This window comes from Epinephelus moara, chromosome 6, assembly GCF_006386435.1.
Source record: "Epinephelus moara isolate mb chromosome 6, YSFRI_EMoa_1.0, whole genome shotgun sequence".
NCBI classification, from domain to species: Eukaryota; Metazoa; Chordata; class Actinopteri; order Perciformes; family Serranidae; genus Epinephelus; species Epinephelus moara.
Genome location: NC_065511.1, coordinates 33129518 through 33148929, shown reverse-complemented (window position 1 = coordinate 33148929; position 19412 = coordinate 33129518). Strand labels below are relative to the sequence as shown.

Here is a 19412-nt window from a genome sequence, read left to right as displayed (position 1 = left end):
ATATGTTGTTTTAATTAATAAATACAGTGTGAATAAAGATTACATAACATAAAAATAACTACAGTCTTTGTTATTTGATAGCCGCTTAAATTAAACAATTTTTATAGGGCAAGTAAAAACTGACTTCGGGCAAGTAGATCTCTGACCAACTTGCCCGACCGGGCACGTGAAAAAAAACCTTAGCGTTGAACCCTGATCCCTTGTTTTGCCCTATGGAGGGAGATGTGTTGAATTCCGCTGACAGCTGTACCTACAGCTGTACTGACAGAAATGCTAATGTGACTAGCGAGCATGCTTCAGTGAGCAGCTAGCAAAAGTGTGAACGTATAACTGTGTGCGGGGTTTAGCAGGAGACCCATGATAGTCACAGGTGTGAAAAGTGGTGTGTCTAGGCTGTGCACTTATGTTTGGATCATCCAAACGCATGATAATACCAGGTCTAAGGCACGGAGAAATTAGATGTATATCAGGCTTTGCCTACACGATACTTGTTAGTTCATATCTTTCCATGGGAAAACACAATTAAATTACATCAAATTCAATCTTGAAAAGTGAAACATCAGAATGAACATTTGACCGTGTACAACTCACCTGCAGCAAACTCGCGGATGTCCGCAGGCCTTTTAAGAAGCACCTCTCTGTGAGAGGACAGGAAATGCATACAGTAACTGCACAACTACAGTGTAAAGTCTATCAAGGAGACTGTGCCCTTTGAGTACTTTAAAACTAAAAGCTCACATAAAAACATGATCAACTGCTGATAATCCTAAAACACACTCATTGTCTGAGGGAGACGGTGAAAATGTGACACTACAGAGAATTTGCATGAAGGCTTGACGCACATCAACCCAAAAGCAGCTCAAACTTCAGCTGAAGTTAATTTGTTTGCGAATGAATACATGACAGATTTTATCAAACTCAAGGATGGCTGGCACCACCCAACATGTAAAGTATGTTTATGTTATAAGCTGTGTATAGTAAAATAGGTCACATTCAGGGCAGCTTAGAAGTATGGAAATTAATCTCAAAACAAGTAATGGCAGTGTTAACTTGCATCTGCACCAGGGATGCCAAAGTGTCAAATATATAGCCCAGGGACCAGAACCGGCCCACCAAAGGATCCAATCTGGCCCACTGGATGACCTTGCACACCTAATACTGATGCACTTGTGAAGGCTAAGGTGCAGGGTTTTAGGAGCAAGTTAAACACTGAGTAGCTTTCTTCATGTAAACTGCTGCTTCAGAGGCTTTTCACCCCAACCAGAATACAGTTCTTTTCCTTCACTTTAGTTTGGTGCGGTGATGTCAGGATTATGACACAGGAGTGGAAATGTGCAGAAAAATGCACATGAAATGACAGTGAGTAGTAGCCTGTGGAAAAACTGAGAAATATTGTTGAAATTGCATTTAGTCCTCTGGAGACACTACAGGCTGTTTGTCATCTGTTATGTAAATGGATTGGCGTTTTAAAATTTGGAGGTGTTCAGACTGTATGTGGCCCGTGTACTAAAATGACTTACACCCCTGATGTGCACTCTTGAATATTCTGCCTGAAGATACATGTTAAACTCACAAGTCAACATATTTGTGTTGACTTTTATTCAATTAGGCTTTACATTATACTTTTTTTTTTAAAGTACAAAACTGTTCTGGACTTGTTTTATTTCGGGTTTAAGATGCTGACATGTCTAACGTTATTTAACACGTTTGTAACTTACTATAGGGGTTACTATATTATATTACATCATATTATAATGTTTGAGCTTTTACATCCATAATGAGAGAACTAACTTAACGCTACTTCTGTATGACATGAGCATGTTGAATTTCACCTCGTCCCAGTCTCTAGCATGATAAGTAAACCACCGGAAACGTGAGCAAAGTAAGCTAACAGATTTTCTTTCTTAAACATGAGAAAATGAGCAGACTAACCTGAGAAAGTCGCCTATCAGTACCTCTACCTCTGGATGGGATCTCAAATACTTCTCATTGTCGATTCTCGTCTTAATCTGTGAACCAAAAGAAAGTGTATGTCAGGCTTGCTAATCAACAGCACACCGCTCAAGCTGCGGCTAATTTTGGCTAGCTAACGTAGCGTTAGCATCTTAGCATCTTAAGTTTCACTCGGTGTTACCTTGAAATGTCGCAGTTTCTCCTGCTGCTCAGGACTTAATACACCGACGTCCAGCTTCGACAGACCGCCTGTTCCTGCCATTATGTCTCTACAAGTGTTTGTGGAATTATTTACCTCACAGTGTTCACTCAGTAGCCGTCTAAAGTTGGTAAATGTTTGAAGCTAGCGCAGCTACGGGCACCTGTCACTGACACAGCTGCAACTAATGTTGCTATGGAAACGACCTCCAGCAATTAACGGCTCGTCCGCGGGGTGGCAGCACGAGACTGGATTTAAAAGTTCACGGTACTACAATATAATATAATATAATATAATATAATATAATAATAAAATAATATAACATAATATTGGCAAGGCAGCTTTATTTGTACAGCACATTTCATACACCAGGGCAATTCAAAGTGCTTTACAGAGCAATAAAATATACAACATAACAGAGGGTACAGAAAAGAGTAAAGAGAAATATATATATATATATATATATATGTATATATAAGGTAAATTAATTAATTAATGATTTACAATAAAAAAAAATCAGGATTAAAAATAGCAAAAGCGCAGACCAGAGGTGCAAAGATAAAAAAAGATTATTTAAAATGATTTAAAATTGAGTTTGAACATTAGTTTGCAGTCATTACAGGGTGTAAAGGGAATGTCTTCAGCTTTGATTTAAAAGAGGTCAGATTCAGGGCTTGTCTAACATCATCTGGGAGGTTATTCCAGGTTTGTGCTGCATGATAACAAAATGCTGCTTCACCATGTTTTGTTCTGACTCTTAGGACGGTCAATAGGCCGCCCCGGCTGTCCTCAGGGTCCTAGAAGGTTCATATGTCACAAGCATGTCAGAGATATATTTAAGTGCTGAGCCACATGATTATGACTACTCCACATATGATCACAAAAACCCTATCTGAGAAGGTTTTGCTTGATAAATCCCCTACTGCAGGCTGGTTAATTGAGGAACTATTTAAATGTAGATTAAATGTTTGAAAACAAATTTAAAAGATCCTTTTAACTTCTGTCTTTTAGCATAGGTGCAGATTTGAGGGGATGCAGGGGACACATCCTCCTCCATATTTAAAACATGTGTATTTGTTCTCCCTCTGAGAATAAAAACATAAAGCAGAGAACGTTTATTTTGATAAAACTAGAGGCATATTCACCATAAACTGATGAAGAAAAGGCACACATTGATGCATAAAATTCACTAGAATGCAGGCAGGCTTTTGACACTACAATTTCTTGAAGGAGGACCCCACCAACCCCCAGTTTCATATGTGTTCCTCACTGTTGAAACAAACCCAACCCCCTTGTCTTTTCGTTACCCAGCATGGCTAGACTAAGCTGCTAGGGAGCAATGGGGCAAAAAATGAGCTGCCAGGCCTGTATAAACTCCCACTGTCTGTGCAATGTACAGCTTTTCCATGCTTTCTAAGCTAGACTATTACGTGGCCTTGGATTTGCTGAGTGGTAGTTAGATTTTTGGAATACGCAACATAATAACACAAAGCTGAGGGTGTCAAAGATGTAGCTTCCTGCTAAAGGGTCCAATCTGGCCCACTTGATGACTTACCTAACATCGATGCACTTGTGAATGCTAAGAGGTGCCATGTTTCAGGAGCCAGTCATGTAAAATGTTGCTTCAGAGGCTTTTCCCACTCTGACCAGAATACAGTTATCAGAAATAAAACAATGAATACGTACTGTGGTCATATTTAAAGAAAAGGAACATTGTGTAAAAAATTATCAATCAGTAGCACAAAAGAATCTGGATCAGCCTTCTATCTTAAAACAGTATAGGTGGAACTCTATTGCTAAGGCACTGGGAAAAACTTTTGATTTGTGGATGGTTTTTAAGACAGGGGGTAATCTGACCTGCCTCCTCAATAGCTTTAGTTTGGTGTGGTGATGCCAGCGTTACTACACAGGAGTGGAAATGTATGGAAAAATGCACATGTAGTGACTGAATGTGCAACAAAACGAAAAATTTGGAGGTGTTGTTATTTATAGGTTAATATGCGATGGTTTTACTGGTACACTCACTTGAGATCAAATTGGGCATGAACCGAAATGAGTTTGACGCCCCTGTTTTAGAAGTATTGCCAACTGAATATGCTTTAGTGTTACAGCAAATAAGCAATTCCTAAACAAGTACTGGCCTGAGGGCAGCTGCCATAATCCAGTCTTTTACACAGAAATTCTTAAAAAAGATGATCAACGCAGCTTAATCAGTCTAAGAGGCAAGAAAACAGATGAACAGCTAATGCTTTTGACAGCAACCTTTGCCACTTCAGTTTCAAACCTTGTGAAGCATATGTAGAAACTGAAATGGCAGGATGCAAATGATATATTTGATAAAATTATGTACAAACAGAGCATGAGGTGATATGCTAGATGCAGGCTTACAATGAGGCCTACGTCTAGTCTACAGTTTATCAAGGCACTTTAAATTAGCACAGCCATGAGACAGAGGAGCTGCTCTTAAGACACATACAACAACAAAAAGTCTTTGAGAGGTATTTTAGGTATGAGAGATAAAAAGAGAGACTGTACAAGCTATTCCTGAGTTTGCTTCCAGCAGAAGCTCACTGGAGAACCATTACAATTTTAAGTCCATTATCCTTTTGCTGTCTGTGACACTGGCTGTGGTTAGTTTTATTCCCCTCTCTGCCTGCTCATCACTCCCTGCGGAGAAAGAAATAGCTTGTGTTGCTGAAGTGCATGGCTTCTGTCCTCTCCTTCGCCCGCTGATCGTCTTCTTCTCCATTTTCTTCTTCATTTTCTTCCTCCTCTTCTGCCACTTGGCTCGGTGGGGGTCTCTTGTAAGAACGAGGCGCTAAGGTCACCAAGGCCTGCCCTTCTGGAAGTGTTGGGGCGGAGGGTGCCGGCTCAGGTGGGTCACTGCACCGGTTGATGACACTCAGACTCTGGAGTTTAGGAATGAATCTGTCCTTGTGTCTAAAATTAAAAAACAAGGAATGAAAAAAATCAAATTGATGACATAGATCCACTCATGTTATGCATCCATGTTTGTCGCACAGCAGAAAACACCATTTTCTACATTTATATATTCGCTACCTGAATAAGTAGGCAGCCAAAATGACCAACAGGACAGCAAATGGACCGCAGATCCACGGGATCACGTGATGTGACGCCTCCACTCCACTATACACCGGCTCAGGAACTGCAGCAAAGACAGGGGGAGACTGTGAGAGATCCTAATGGAGCTGATTAACATCGATGCAAGTTAATGTTTTGGTGAAACTGAATGTGTGTGCATGCGTGGAGATAGGTGTGTTGAGCCATGTTTCCTGTGGCTTGTTTCGTTGTTGAGTCTCAGTTATTATGACATGGCTTCCTGTTGAAACCCAGTGGGACAGAGGGGGTTTTCGACACTAACAACATTTAAGAGTTCCCTCTGTCCCCTCTTATCCCCCCTCTTCTCTTTATCTTACACACAGACACCTCATTAACCAAAAAATTTTACTGTCTGCTGACGATCTTACCATCAGACATACAGTCTCCTGAACAACCAGAGCCTTCCGTGTATACTGGAAACTGCAGGTTAGAGAAGGGAACACAAGAGACGGTGTGAGATGCTGGAGGCCAGAGAACAACGAACACGCACAGCACAAGTTGTAACGATTTTCTCATTGAGACTCTTACCATGGTGGAAGCGAGGTCATCGACTGTCCCTTTAACTGCTGAGAGAAACATGCACACAGATGACATTCAAATCTTTGACAGAATGGAAACTCTTGCCACAGACATTTAAATGTATGGAAAGTAAAAACATAATATAGTTGGTGTGCTATTTAATTAATAAAGTTGGCAACCAGAAAAAAATTCTGCTACACAATTTTTTTTTCTTTTACAAGGAAAAAAGATCAGATCTTTGGTTGTATATGTCTTTTAAATAGTCAAGTATTGTTTAAAAAATAAAATAAAAAAAGGAAGAAGATTCATTCATTACGTGAAACACAGAGCGACGTGAGATAAGATACCCAGAAAAAAAAATTAATTTCAATATATTTAACTATTAAAAAACGTGTGTATATATTTTAATTTATTTTTTCTGGGTATCTTATCTCATGCCACTTGTTATTTTTTCATTATTGTCCGTTTGTTTCACCTGTCATGCCATTATAAGGGTCATGTGATGGCCTCTGATTGGTTCCTGCCACTATATAGGTGGGGCCATACCTGTGTTGTATGTTTTGGAAGCCCTGAGGAAGACCTGCAGTGGTCGAAACATGTTGGCTCTTTTAATGATTTAGCCACTATGATAAAGGCTTTTTAATATTACTTTAGTCTTTTTTTCTGTATTTTTTCCAAAGTGCCTGGATTGCCTTCCTGTCGAGTTATTTTGTTGGTCACTGTCATATATGTAAAGCCATTCCCTCATCTAAAAGTAATTCACTAAAAAGTCATTGAAAATTAATAAGGCAGCAATCATAATAGATATGGGGGGAGGGGTGACGACACATCCCTCCAATATATTGATTAAAAACTGTAAATTAAAAAAATGCTATGCTCTGACAGGTAACCATGCACAATCATCCAAAAATAATCATTCTCAAATGCAATTATAATCATAAATAAACTTAACAAACTGACATTATCATAACTGCTGGTTCTGGTATTACAGTGTACTGATGCTCTGCGTGTAGTTTGTGTAAAAGCAAAAGCAAAAGCAAAAGCAAAAGCAAAAGCAGTTGTGCGACTGCTGTGGGTTCAATCAGTGTCAAACACTGTACTGTCTCTGTTTCTTTCCTTTCAAATGTATTAAAAAGTGGAGAATCAGGATGTAATATGAGTGTAACAAGGGTTATATTACTGTTGACTGTTATGGTATTTGTAAAGTGTCACTATTTCATTTTAAAAAAGTCATAAAATTATCATATTATGTCATAAAAAAGTCATTGAAAAGGTCATAGTGTCCTACAGAGGATTCTCCCCAAACCAGACAATGTTAAATAGATGATTACGGCCCTGGGAATTTGATATGTACAGGATATTTTTGGAATAAAAAAATGTCTGGGTGTTTGTTTTTATTTTGATGACATATCACAGAAGGGGGGGACAGGAAATAAGAAGAACAACATGTAAAAACAACAAAACATCTAACTTACCAGAAAGTGAATTTACTGAACAGTTGAACATACCAAACAGATATAAAGGATTTCAAGTTGAAAGGCAGTGTTTAAGAGTTCAGAGAAATATGTTAGAAAAATACCTAGATAAAACATTTCCTTATAAGAAGTTTCACTTTCATGCCAGTATTTGCATGAACAAGTGTCACTTTCATTTTATCTGGGGTATTCCATTTTGCAAACAACATCAGGATGCATTTGTTAACTTTCTCTAAATATTTTTAACTCCATGAACATGTTTCCAGGGGAATAATGCATACATGCTCTGCACAATGAGCATACATATTTAGAGCGGAAGAGAAACACAAGTGGAAGGAGTACCTACTTATGGGAGGGTGTTTATATAAACAGCTTGTTTGGAAAACCCAGGGAAGGAAACAGAACGCCCTCCTCCAGGTTGTCATAACTACTTTTGTCTGTGTCCAGGATGGATCAGGTGTTACGGAGGCGATAAAGGTCAGTGATTTACAGGCCCACTTAATTTACAGTACCTCATGTCTCTAAAACCATAAGGTACTTTTCCTGGCTGTTGGCCCCTGAGCAAGAAGAAATACTTATTTGAAGTTCTGCTAACAATAGCATCAGCTAAACACGTAACCAGATTTTGAAATGGCTTGATTTGATACTTTACACGTGTGTATTTTTGTGTGTGCGTGTGTTTACCTGTCCAACTGCTGGCATGGACCGGTTCACTCCACTCACTCCACTGACCATCATATTCTTCTCTCGCTCTGACCTGTATCCTGTACTCAACACCAGTTAGTGCATCAGTGATAGGGTAGGAACGCCGGTCCCTGATCTTATGTGTCTGCAGAGACACATAAAGATAGACAACCACATAAATAAAGCATCCTGTGCACACTTCTAAAGCTGCCAAATTATTCATTCATTCATTCATTTTCCGTAACCTCTTATCCTGATAGGGTTTGCAGAGGGCGCTGGAGCCTATCCCAGCTGACACTGGGTGAGAGGCGGGGTACACCCTAGACAGGTCGCCAGACTATTACAGGGCTGACACATAGAGACAGACAACCATTCACACTCACATTTAGAGTCACCAGTTAACCTAATCTACATGTATTTGGACTGTTGGAGGAAGCTGGAGTACCCAGAGAAAACCAACACTGATGAACCCTCTTGCTGTGAGGCAATAATGCTAACTACTGCACCACATGCCACAAAATTATCCCCATTTCATTTTTGAGAGATTTTTTGGCAGTCTCTGGAACATGTAAATAATAAAAAAAATATATCATACATCACTGTATCTAATTTTTTTTGGTGATCTGCCTACGACATAATGTTAAAATGCTGCATCTTAAATCATTTCCTTAATGTTTCATCTTATTTTGTTTTTAACAATATGTAGAATCTAGGATGTCTGACTTGGTTTAAAAAGAAAAATTCAGTCAGTGGAACATGAAGCCAAAAAAGCTCTCTTTCCGCAGTAAGAAATTACCGAGATGATCGACAATGCCTCCACATCATTGAGCCCATAGAGCACGTGCACAAGAGACATTTGACGGCCAGACTTAAGATAAAATGATTTAGTCTTTCTGGACAACCAAATGGAATAAATCCTGATGGTGCAATGTGTTATTTTGTGAAGGTTGTTAGGCTAAAATAATTCATCCACTGATTTACAAATGTTGCCTTCCCAATGCAAGTCTATGGGAAATAGTCTTGTTGGGCCCCATGGCATCACGCGATGGATTCGGGAGTTGTAATTCCACTATTTGGCCACTTCAAATAAAGGCTTCAAAGCCCGGCGTATTTTTGCATCCAGAAGAGACTATATTTGAATGAGAGGGTGGGGCTAACTCTAATGCTAGCTGCTAGCTTGATTAGAACAGTGCATTTACATCTATGGCTAACTGTGATAATGCAAATGCTAATCTTTTGCTAACAAAAAACAGGCTTTAAACCATTAAATCAAAATAGAATTACTGGAAAAACTGAACATCTGACTTCTTAGATCAGTGGTTCCCAACTGGTGGGTCGTGGTCCAAAAGTCAGTCAGTTGTCCATTCTTAATGGACTGCAAGTGCACACACTTTATTTTGCGTACAGAGAATTTCCGGCAACAGACAGCTACTTGACAGAGATCACAAACTCGCTCGACAACATGGCCAAATGCAAGTGTGATGCTGAATGTTTTAAACTGTGTGGACCTTGAACTAATGACCAAGGAGAAATGTGGACCCCATTGGTGTACGAGTGGGGAACCACTGCCTTAGAGTGGCTTTCAATACAACCAAACAAGATGTTTTTAGGCAACCAAAATGTTACAATTAACTTTCATGAACTGAAAACACACAGAAATAGCGACAACTATGACCACGCCTATACTCTGTGAAGCTGGGGTTACAGCATGGTAGTGTTACCTAATCAATGTTGTTACCTTGGCAGCAACTTGTCAAGTGATGGCACCCACCTGTCACTCAAAATGTCCACACTCTTAATCATGCATAACTTTAATAGTAGCTTTACATTTCAGTCATAATAAAATGTAAACTGATGAGTCAGATAAAACTTCACTTCCTGTACAATTGTCATAAGCTGTAGAGAGCAAAACTGTTTTTGTACCAGGCTGTAAACGCATTAACACGTAACATTGTGTCTGTGGGGACTGACTTGCACTTGGAGCAAGCCTCAAGTGGCCATTTGAAGAACTGCAGTTTTTGGCACTTCCACGTTGGCTTCCTTTTTTGCTGCTTAGTCTCTGCACACATTGCACTGTCATCAGCTGATTGTTTGTTTGTTTTAGGCCAGAATAGCCAACAATGCATTGATCCACTGAGCTGTGAAAAGTAAGCACACACCGAGAGTGCACGCTCCCAAACTATTTTTGTCTACCAGCACGCACCTGCTCATGATCAAACAAGGAGTGGACAGGTTGGTATTTGATCTCGTAGAGTAGTGCATAATAGCTGTCTTGAGACTTCCAGGAGACTGGCAAATCCCAGGTGGCGATCATTCTCCTTTCGTGTCCCTCCTCCTGTCGGACTGACAAATGTGCTGGAGGGTTGGGCTTCACTGAGGGGGCAGAAAGGAACATAGAGAGTGCTTTCATGAGCTTTACATCAGACCAAATACCTGCGTGACACTGGCACACCTGCCTCAACACACAAACTTACAAATTCTCAGAGGTGTGAAGCTTTGCGGGCTGCTGGTGGCGTTGCCGGTGATGCTCGTAACACACAGGAAGGCTGTGTGAATAGTTCTCAGCTCGTCCTCATTGTGATCCAGAGCACACCAGCAGCGGGAGAGGCGAGATGAGAATGAGCACGGAATACGAAGAAATGGCTGTTTTAGGCTGAGAGAAGGAACAACGAAGAAGAAGAAAGATAAGTGTCACTCACACAAAGAAGCAGGCACGTGCACAGATAGACCCCTGATGGTGCTCAAGCCTCTGCACTTTTGGTCTCTGACCAGATAAGATAGTTTTTTCTATTTCTTTTTCTAATCTTGTTATTTTAAATTTGGTCCATGGCATCAATTCTCAATTAAAAGTGTGTTTTAATGCCTGATAACTGCATTTGAGCACTAACTGATGTACTTTGATGCCCATACTTTTGTGCTTTTATTCTGAGTACTTCTTTTGCCACTGGTAGGAGGGATAAACTATGACAAAGAGTTGTACATATTATATATAATTCTTTAATATAGTATTGGGACCTGCTAACACACCTAATGTGATTGACAGGTCAGTTTATACAGAGACTAACAAGAAACAACATCTAAACCATATATAATGGCTAAGTCCTACACTGTAGCCACTACTGGCTGCTAATGCTAACTCGGCTACGTTAATTGTTTTGACGTGCACTCAAAGAAAGCGATGCAAGTCCTCCTTTAGAACTTAGAATAATCCGGCAATTTATTTTCCACAAAAGTTTCGTAAAGTCCGTACAACGGGCAATAACGTCATATCCAACAACATAAAAATAATAACGCGGATTACTTATCACAAAGCACAGTGAGTGCAGTCGAAAACTATTTCCTTCCCCCAAATTAGCATGGCAACCCCTGTACATTGTTTGAACCATAGATATATATGATCATTAGATGACTCATTCCTGTGGCTACTGCGCATCAACGTCACCGCCATCTTGGGGAGGTCACGGCCGGCTGGCTAGTACTGTTGTGTATGGAGATAAGTCTGTACTGTTGGCTTTTTTTGCTTTGCTGTAATTATTTGGACCGGCACCCAATTACACTTTCAGACTTTTGACAGAGTACGTCGAGTATGCTGAAGACTTATCTCCATACACAGTACTAGCCAGCCGGCCATGACCTCCCCAAGATGGTGGCAACATTGACGCATCGCTGAAACCGAAGCCGTATCTATGGTTTGAACCAGGTTAAATGGCCTGAGTTGACCCCAACTCAGCGGCAGCCGCTGCGACACCAAATACAGCCCCCTAGTGGTACGGAGGAACCATTTCAATGAGTAAATAATAAATAAATTAAATATGGCTCATACACCATAGCTTGTAATGCTGCTAAAGGTTACATCCTCCTGCAGCTTTAAAACATAACATGACATCTTATAATGTGTAATTATTATTATTCACTGTCTTCACTCATGTTTAAGTTCTTCATTGGGGAGTAAGTGTTAGTATATGTCCTTACCTTTTACTGAGTAAGAGGTGACAGTGAGTTTGTACAGTGATGGGCTTCTGAGACGTCCACTCACAGCGGATCTTACTGCTGGGTGACCTTTTGTAGCAGGACAGAGTGGGGGTCTCTGGACGATCTAACATGAATAAAAGACATGCTGTGATACTGAACATTCCTAATAATAATAGGTCTCACCTAAATACATGAACAGTGATGTTGTTCACACTCGCATTGACTTTTAATTTTAGATTAAACTGTAAATAAGATTTTTAGATTAGTTGTTTAAAAACAAAAATTTAAATTTTTTATAATATTTGGTTTGTCCAACCATCAATCCAAAACCAAGAGATATTTCATCAGTAACGTCAAACAGAGAAAAGCAGCAGATCAAACAGGATGACAGTCTCCAGTGGTGAAGTGTTGCTAAGTACATTTACTTATATACAGTTCTGAGGTGCTTGTACTTTACTTGGGCATCTAAATAACAATTTATGCTAGTTTATACTTTTACTTCACCACATTTTATTTCAGTGAAATAACTGAAGTGCAAATTGACACATTTTTTGCTTTACCATAACAAAGTAATTGTTGATTGCGCAATGTAGTGGCCACAAAATAATGACTGGTTCTCTATGAGTCACCTTCTCCGTCTCTCGAACTCAGTCCACACTCAGTTCAAACGTTAAAACATATGTTAGTGCACTGTTTGGCTGCAATACGAGAATTTGTGAACAGGAAGTGGGTGCCATACTGTTTCCTGTGTTCTAAAAAATTAAATAATTGAGATCAAATACCAATAAGACTAAGCAGTGCTGATCAAATATGCACCAAGATTCTGTCACTGCGTTACATGTTAGTTGCCTAAAATGTTTTCAGAAACATATTTTCGCTTACCGTTTACAGTATCCACTGATTTATCTTAACTGTATAACCGTTCAGTGATCAGGAAAGCGCCATTCTCACCCACTATCTATCTATCTATCTATCTATCTATCTATCTATCTATATGAAAGTTGTGCAGTGGAGCCAAAACCATTCAACTGCACGCTTCTGCATGAGTGGGCCCCTAGAGCAGGTGCACTTGAGACTTCCCCTGGTCGAGCTGGCTACTTCTGGTTTAGCGCTCTGCTAACTTGAATGGGTATAAAATAATTTATTCTTGTGGCTCTTCTAGACTTTTGTAATGTTTTTGGACCGAATGGATCAAATCCTGAAAGTGAAACGAGTAATTTCATGGGGGTTGTGACACTCGAAAAAATGTATCCACTGATTTACAATGTAAGTCTATGGGAAAAAGTCTTTTTGGGCCCCATGGCATCACGTGACAGACCCGGACTTTCTAATTCCACTGTTTGGCTACTATTAGTCTGAGTGAGCGGAAGTTCGCTGCATAGATCAGCCTCTCATTGGGCGGAACGAGCCATCCGCTGAAGTCCCGCCCTACATCCTTCGGTTGTGTAGCAGTTTTCAAGAGCACCGTTGCTGTGGCACCACCAAAAACGATTGTGATTGGTTGAAAGAAATAAAAAAAGCCGGGGCGTTTTTTTCTCCAATCTTAAAGTGAGAGTCGGCACAGCCAGACCTTTCTTTTCTTGAGAAAGGTCTGGTGAGCGAGACTAGGCCACTATGAAAATTGGCTTCAAAGCCCAGCGCGCTTCCTGGAAGGCAACAGCCTAGCTCACATTATGTCACCCACCAGTGAGAGCGTTTATTGGTCTGGTGCGATGCAGTGCATTCTGGTAGTTGTAATTTTTCCACCTCTGGATTAAAAGCAAATGCAAAAGCCCTTTACCTCAGTTTTCTCTGGTCACGTAGCACCTTTTGTTTTTTAAGAGTGTTTGTGTCTTCCTATTGTATGGACAGCCCAGTTTTTTGGATAGACCATTTTTCCAGCAGTGAAATACTTTGCAACGTCTTCCTCACTCTGTCTTTTAAATGGAAAACCATTGCTAACGTGTAATCTTTTTTCCCCAATGAATTCATGTTCAGACAAAGGACAAATATCCAAATCAAACTGACATTTATAACTTCAGTCATCTGTTGCTACTGCAGCTTACCTGAAATATGTACTTTTAAGGAGAACCTCTCTCTGTCTCTGTGATAACACGTGTACCTCCCGGCGTCTATCAGTCTCACTGAGGACAGAGACAGTGACGCCCCTCTCCTCTCTAATGTGACTTCACCCCAGTCTCTGTCTCCTTTTCCCACTGTCATCCTGTTCCACTTCCACTGTAGCCTTGACTTTACGCCCCGTGTTACTCTGCTCCCTTCCTCGCCCTCCTCCTCTTCCTCATAATCGTCCTCTCCGGCCATGTCTTCAGATTCACCCATTCGCAGTCTGGTCACACTGGTTGGCCAGACCGCGTGAGTTGTAGGGGGAGCTGTGTATCCTGTGTCTGTTTGTCCGAGGCTTGTGTTCTCTCCTGCCTCAGTGGGGTGAGAGTGGTACCCCTCATTTACAGCATTCCCCCCAGTGTGTTTGTCACTGTTTAATGAAACTCCAGTGCTGCTTCTGATGTTTGCAGTGGTTGTTGGGACTGCATCTGCAGAACTCCCTTGTCTGTTGGTGTTTAAGCCATTTCTGCCCCAGCTGACCTTTACTCCATCCACCTCCACATGACCACTGCAGGTTAAAACCAGCTTACTGCCTGGGGATAGGACCAACACACCAGGGGGAGGGTCTGTGCAAAACAACAAGCAACAAAAAAACATGATTTAAGGAACTAATATAAACCAATGTGTGTCAATCTTGAATTGATGACATGCGTTAAATCAAGATGTGTTTATGGCACAAGCATACAGTATTTTACACAAACGAAAGCTTCTTTTTTCCTGAGTATTGGTTGTGATCGACTAGGCACAGCACAGATAGGATGCAACGTTGCATAACCGAAATGACCAACTCCTTTTGAACTTCCTCTTTTAATAGGTTCTCGTCTTTCTGGTTTCTTTTTCTGTCCTTAATAATGCCACCTCTGTCATCTCACACTCATTTACATTTCTGACATCCCCTAATCATGCAGATTTCGTGATTGCACTCAAAACCCACACAGTGTACAATGATTTGGGTAATGCCTTCGCTGTATTTGTTTTCAGGCTCCTGTTTGGACACGGCTTGATGTCAGAGGTCCAGTGCCCTTGTGCAAACACACTTTACTCTCCTGATCTCCAACTTTCCCAGTTCCCTGTCTTTTATCTGCCCAGACATGGAAGATAAAGGCTCTGCAGTGGAGACAGGGCACAAATGCACATATAGTGTGTGTGACTTAAAAGGTCAAAGGTCAAAGAAAACTTTATTATCCCCGAGGGGCAATTTGTTGTGCATCCAGCAATATCACATAAAAAAAAACCAAAAAAAAAAACCAGACACATATAATGACGGCAGAAGTACAACAACAACAATCAAAGTTAAAGTGCCTTATTTAGGAGGCCAATGGCAGTCGGAACAAAAGAGTTCCTTAGCCTATTAGTTTTATGTCATTAGGCTACCAGAGATAATAATAATAATATCTTTATTAGACCCAGACGTGCTTTAAAAGTGATCAGTAAAATCTTAAAATCAATTCTAAAACGAACAAGGAGCCAATGGAGGGAAGCCAGAATCGGGGTGATGTGATGTTGTCTGTTAAAATCAGTAAGAAGCCTAGCTGCTGTGTTCTGAACTAGTTGGAGGCGAGAGAGGGATTTTTGGGTTATGCCGGAAAGAAGGGAGTTGCAGTGGTCTAATCTGGAGAGAATGAAAGTGTGGATGATTTTTTCAAGGTCAGAATGGTAGAGCATTGGCTTAATTCTAGAAGTGGTTCTAATTTGGAGGAAGCAGGACTGTACAACTTTTTTAATGTGTGGTAGTGTTGCACGGTATACCGGTACTAAAATAGTACCGCGGTACTAGAGTATTCCAAACGGTACTATACTGCATTTGAAAAATACCAGTACTTTGAAATTGATTCAATTCATTAATTTAGTTAATTTATTTTACTCATTTATGCACACAAACGCCTTTCTGTTCCTATTGGAGCACAGATTGCGCAAGTGGTGTGTATGACAACACCTGTATCAACATTCGTAGCAGGCGCACGTGAAAAAAGACAAGAGAAAGTCTGCCTCGCAAAGGGAGACAACACGAGACAACACGAACTTGGTGGAACATTTGAGTTACCAAACCGTGAAGTCCGTACTGAGGTACTTACTGAACCATGATTTTTTTGGTACCGTTACACCCCTACTAGGGATGGGCAAACCATCAAAATTCATTATTCGATCATCAAAAAAATTAACGATCAATTATCGATTCATTGATAAGCGAGTATTTCAAAAGAGAGAAAACAAAAGAGTGCAGTGCAGACTGTCGCCGCAAGAGCGCAGCTGCCCCAGTTTTGAGCTTCAACCCCCAAGGCCAAAGAGGAAGAATGGCGCGCATGCGCAGTTCACCCCTGGGTGTTTACAACCGTTGCCAGCCAGAGTTACAGGCTTCAGCTTTCAGCAAAACCTCCGTCTTTCAATGGCGTAGTGTTTTCAGAGGCCTCAAGGGAAGCCGCTGAGGCTTTGGAGAGCGTTGAGAGCCTCTGTCTGTTTCTGATTTTTTGCCTGGCATAGGTCCGGCGAAGGGTCTCGTTGGCATGGCGGCTCGCCGGACCTATGCCAGGCATTGTAGGGGAAACACTGCGACTATCGATCAAAATTATTTGTGATCGATCAAAAGCCTTAACAATCAATCATCGATAATCGAAAATTGATGCCCATCCCTAACCCCTACTATTTATTGTTCTAAAGGTTTGTATCCAAAAGGACGTTTCCTTAGGAAAAGTACCGAAGAGTATCGAAAAGTATCGAAATTCATATTGGTATTGGTACCGAAACAAAGATTTTGGTATCGTGACAACACTAATGTGTGGTTTGAAACTTAGATCTGAATCGAACAGTACTCCTAGATTTCTGGCAGTGGGCTTCATGTAGGTGGATAGGGGACCAAGACTGATGGGGTATTTTGGGTTAGGGGGACTGAGCAGTATGATTTCTGTTTCTGAATTGTTGAGTTGAAGGAAATTTTGTGCCATCCCACAGTTGACATCACTGAGGCAATCTACAGCAGCAGCTAGGCTTCTTGGGTCACCGGGTCTCAGGGGAGGGTATATCTGTGTGTCGTCTGCATAGCAATGAAAAGAAACGTTGTGTTGTTGAATGATTTGGCCAAGTGGAAGCATATAGATGGAAAATAAAATTGGACCTAAAATCGAACCTTGATGGGACCATACAGCCAGTGTAATGCCATTTTACCAACAGATAAAATTTACATTAATTTCTGTCCTGTGTTATATTTAACTCATGGAAAAATATCTAACTTTCTCTTCCCACATTAGCTCGGGGGAAGGTGTTAATTATTTTCAAGTTGAAACCCTCAAGTTCAAGTAAGGTTACGAGTCACTGGTGTTTAAGTCCAAGTCGAGCTGCAGGGCTTTTTTGATTTTGTTACCTAAAGCAATCAAATTAGTGACTTAATTCTGACTCAAGTCTACACCTCTGTTTCCTACTTATTTTTAAATTGAACTCGCCTGACAATGTGCATAAATAATTTGGATAACTAGTGCACAATCTGTGGCATCAAAGTCAAAAGAGTTTCAAAGATAAATATCTCCCTCCAGCAGTTTGTGTCCAGTACAACAAACACAACCAAGGTTAAGAACACATTTATAGTAGATGCTGATTGGTGGGTGAAGGCTGGCACTGTGTACAAATAGAGTATTTATTTGTACATTCTGCTGATAAAATAATAAAATAAAATAAAATTAATGATAATTCAGGGGGAAAAAATTAAAGGTTAAATGCCAGGAAAGAAGCAGGAGACCTAACTTTGAATTTATATGATTAGATATTATTATTGTGTAAAGATTATAGTTTTTTGGGTGACAGTATGAAAAACATTTTTCTGAGCTTCAACAAAGCTTTACAAAACAACTGTTTCGATGTAATACCACAAAAAATGAGCATGCAGATCATTTAAAGCAAGTTTCTGCGTGTTTTAAAGTAAAAAAACAAAACAAAACACATACTCCAGGTATGAAATGTGATCCGTGAGACGCACAGATATATAACACCGTTAGACAAGCTTTGATTTGCATCGTGCTCAAACTGCAATCAGAGCAGATGCTTCTTTTATATTTGCTGTGATTTATCTCAGGATCATGTGGTCAGCGCGTCAAAGCGACCAAAACACTCGCTTTAAAACTTTAAATCTGAGCTGCCAACATTTACTTTTCACAACATTATCTACAGTGCGTTCTGGCATGATGTCGGCTTGGTCCTTGTATTTTCAGAAACAGACAAAGCAGGCTTACATGGCAGGATAAATGATAATAATTCAGGTACCTTTTCTGGGACAGGTTCCGTCGAATATGCCGCGGACCGGCGCTGCGCAGAGAACCCACAGCAAAGGGAGAAAGATCCGCATTTTTGCGCATGAGTCCCCCCCTCACCGAGTCCTCACACCATCACTTGCGTCCTGACAACATCAGTTAGAAATTGTTGTGGCTCCCATGAAACTTCTCACACGAACAAAAACCGTCAGTCCTCCTGTCAGAAGCTCAGCTTGGCTTCCTCTGGCAGGAGCGGGCTCTCTGCGTATAGACCCGTTATTGCGAAATCCCAGCCCTCTTCCCCTTGTTCAGCCCGTTACACAGAGGAAATCCTCCTCAGCGTCACATTAAAACCCCAATGAAAGCTGAAAATAGGCCTGCTATTATAATAATTATTTTTGAATACTGAGGAAGTGTTGTCACGGCCTGCTGATGTTACTGTCTCTAACTGCATTATTCTGATTCTTCTTCTTCTTCTTTTTTTTAAACCATACACGGTGCACTTTATTTTAATTATGCAGCCTATTTTAACTGTGGGTGTGCAGCGCTTGTTAATGTGAGCTGTATTTTTATTTTGTCCCAAAGTAAAAAATAAAAAATCATATAGCTTTTTCACTTTCTGTTCATATTTTCACCTTGGCCAATAGAAAGTAATGGAGCACCATGATAAACTGAAGGACTGAAGGGTATTTATGCAATGATGGATGGATGGCTAAATAGGCCTACCAGACCCTTTGGCCCCGGGGTCCAAAGTGTCAGGGGCACACCTTACTTCACCTTCACCTGCAAAATGTGACTCAAATTAACAAGGAGGAGACTCAAAAGGACCACAAAGAGATGCATGGAACCACATGGACACAAAATGACCAAAAAGGCATAAAATTATCTAAAAAAACCCACAAAATTACTTCAATGAGACGCAAACTGACTTAAGACGACACAAGACGACCTTCAAGAGACACAAAATGACCTCAAAGAGACATAATTACCTATAAAAAACACAAAACTATACCCCAAGAGACACAGAATGACCAAATAAGGCACAAAACTACCCCCCCCAAAAAATACAAAAGGACTTAAAAGAGATCTAAACTGACTTAGAATGACACAAAATGACCAAAAAAGCACAAAATTACCTAAAAAAACCCC

At 40.5% G+C, this 19412-nt stretch overlaps 2 protein-coding genes across 3 annotated transcripts in view; both read right to left on the bottom strand.

Annotated features, from left to right (window-relative positions):
- The window catches only part of LOC126391663 (RIIa domain-containing protein 1), a 5510-nt gene extending 3172 nt beyond the window's left edge, over positions 1 to 2338 (bottom strand). Inside the window, exons 1-3 of the mRNA XM_050046558.1 lie at positions 2135 to 2338; positions 1933 to 2009; positions 592 to 638 (exon numbers count right to left, since the gene is read on the bottom strand). Coding sequence (XP_049902515.1) covers positions 592 to 638; positions 1933 to 2009; positions 2135 to 2215 — 205 coding nt within the window. The 5' untranslated portion in view covers positions 2216 to 2338. The remainder of the gene's footprint in view (positions 1 to 591; positions 639 to 1932; positions 2010 to 2134) is intronic.
- A 2060-nt stretch (positions 2339 to 4398) lies between these two features.
- On the bottom strand, positions 4399 to 18534 carry il6r (interleukin 6 receptor). 2 transcript variants are annotated; one of them, XM_050046117.1, is made up of 10 exons: positions 18277 to 18534; positions 13968 to 14591; positions 11923 to 12046; positions 10425 to 10603; positions 10154 to 10323; positions 7951 to 8095; positions 5801 to 5835; positions 5641 to 5692; positions 5213 to 5318; positions 4399 to 5092 (listed from the first exon to the last, which is right to left on the bottom strand). In XM_050046117.1, exons 1-10 carry the CDS (start codon positions 18356 to 18358, stop codon positions 4813 to 4815), a joined length of 1797 nt encoding a protein of 598 aa, XP_049902074.1. In that variant the 5' UTR covers positions 18359 to 18534; the 3' UTR covers positions 4399 to 4812. The 2 variants fall into 2 exon arrangements, with proteins under 2 accessions (XP_049902074.1, XP_049902073.1); XM_050046116.1 differs by having other exon boundaries at positions 5801 to 5838; positions 18277 to 18533.
- Positions 18535 to 19412: the final 878 nt, after the last annotated feature.

What these genes read in the sequence shown, in the direction of transcription:
- il6r (XM_050046116.1), bottom strand. Translation starts at nt 18,358, where the DNA reads ATGCGGATCTTTCTCCCTTTGCTGTGGGTTCTCTGCGCAGCGCCGGTC. An exon ending in CACCTCTTACTCAGTAAAAG is followed by an intron (nt 10,604 to 11,922) that starts GTAAGGACATAT and finishes TCCTTCTCTCAG; the next exon opens with CCTAAAACAGCCATTTCTTC. An exon ending in TTGGCTGCCTACTTATTCAG is followed by an intron (nt 5,093 to 5,212) that starts GTAGCGAATATA and finishes TTTTAATTTTAG; the next exon opens with ACACAAGGACAGATTCATTC.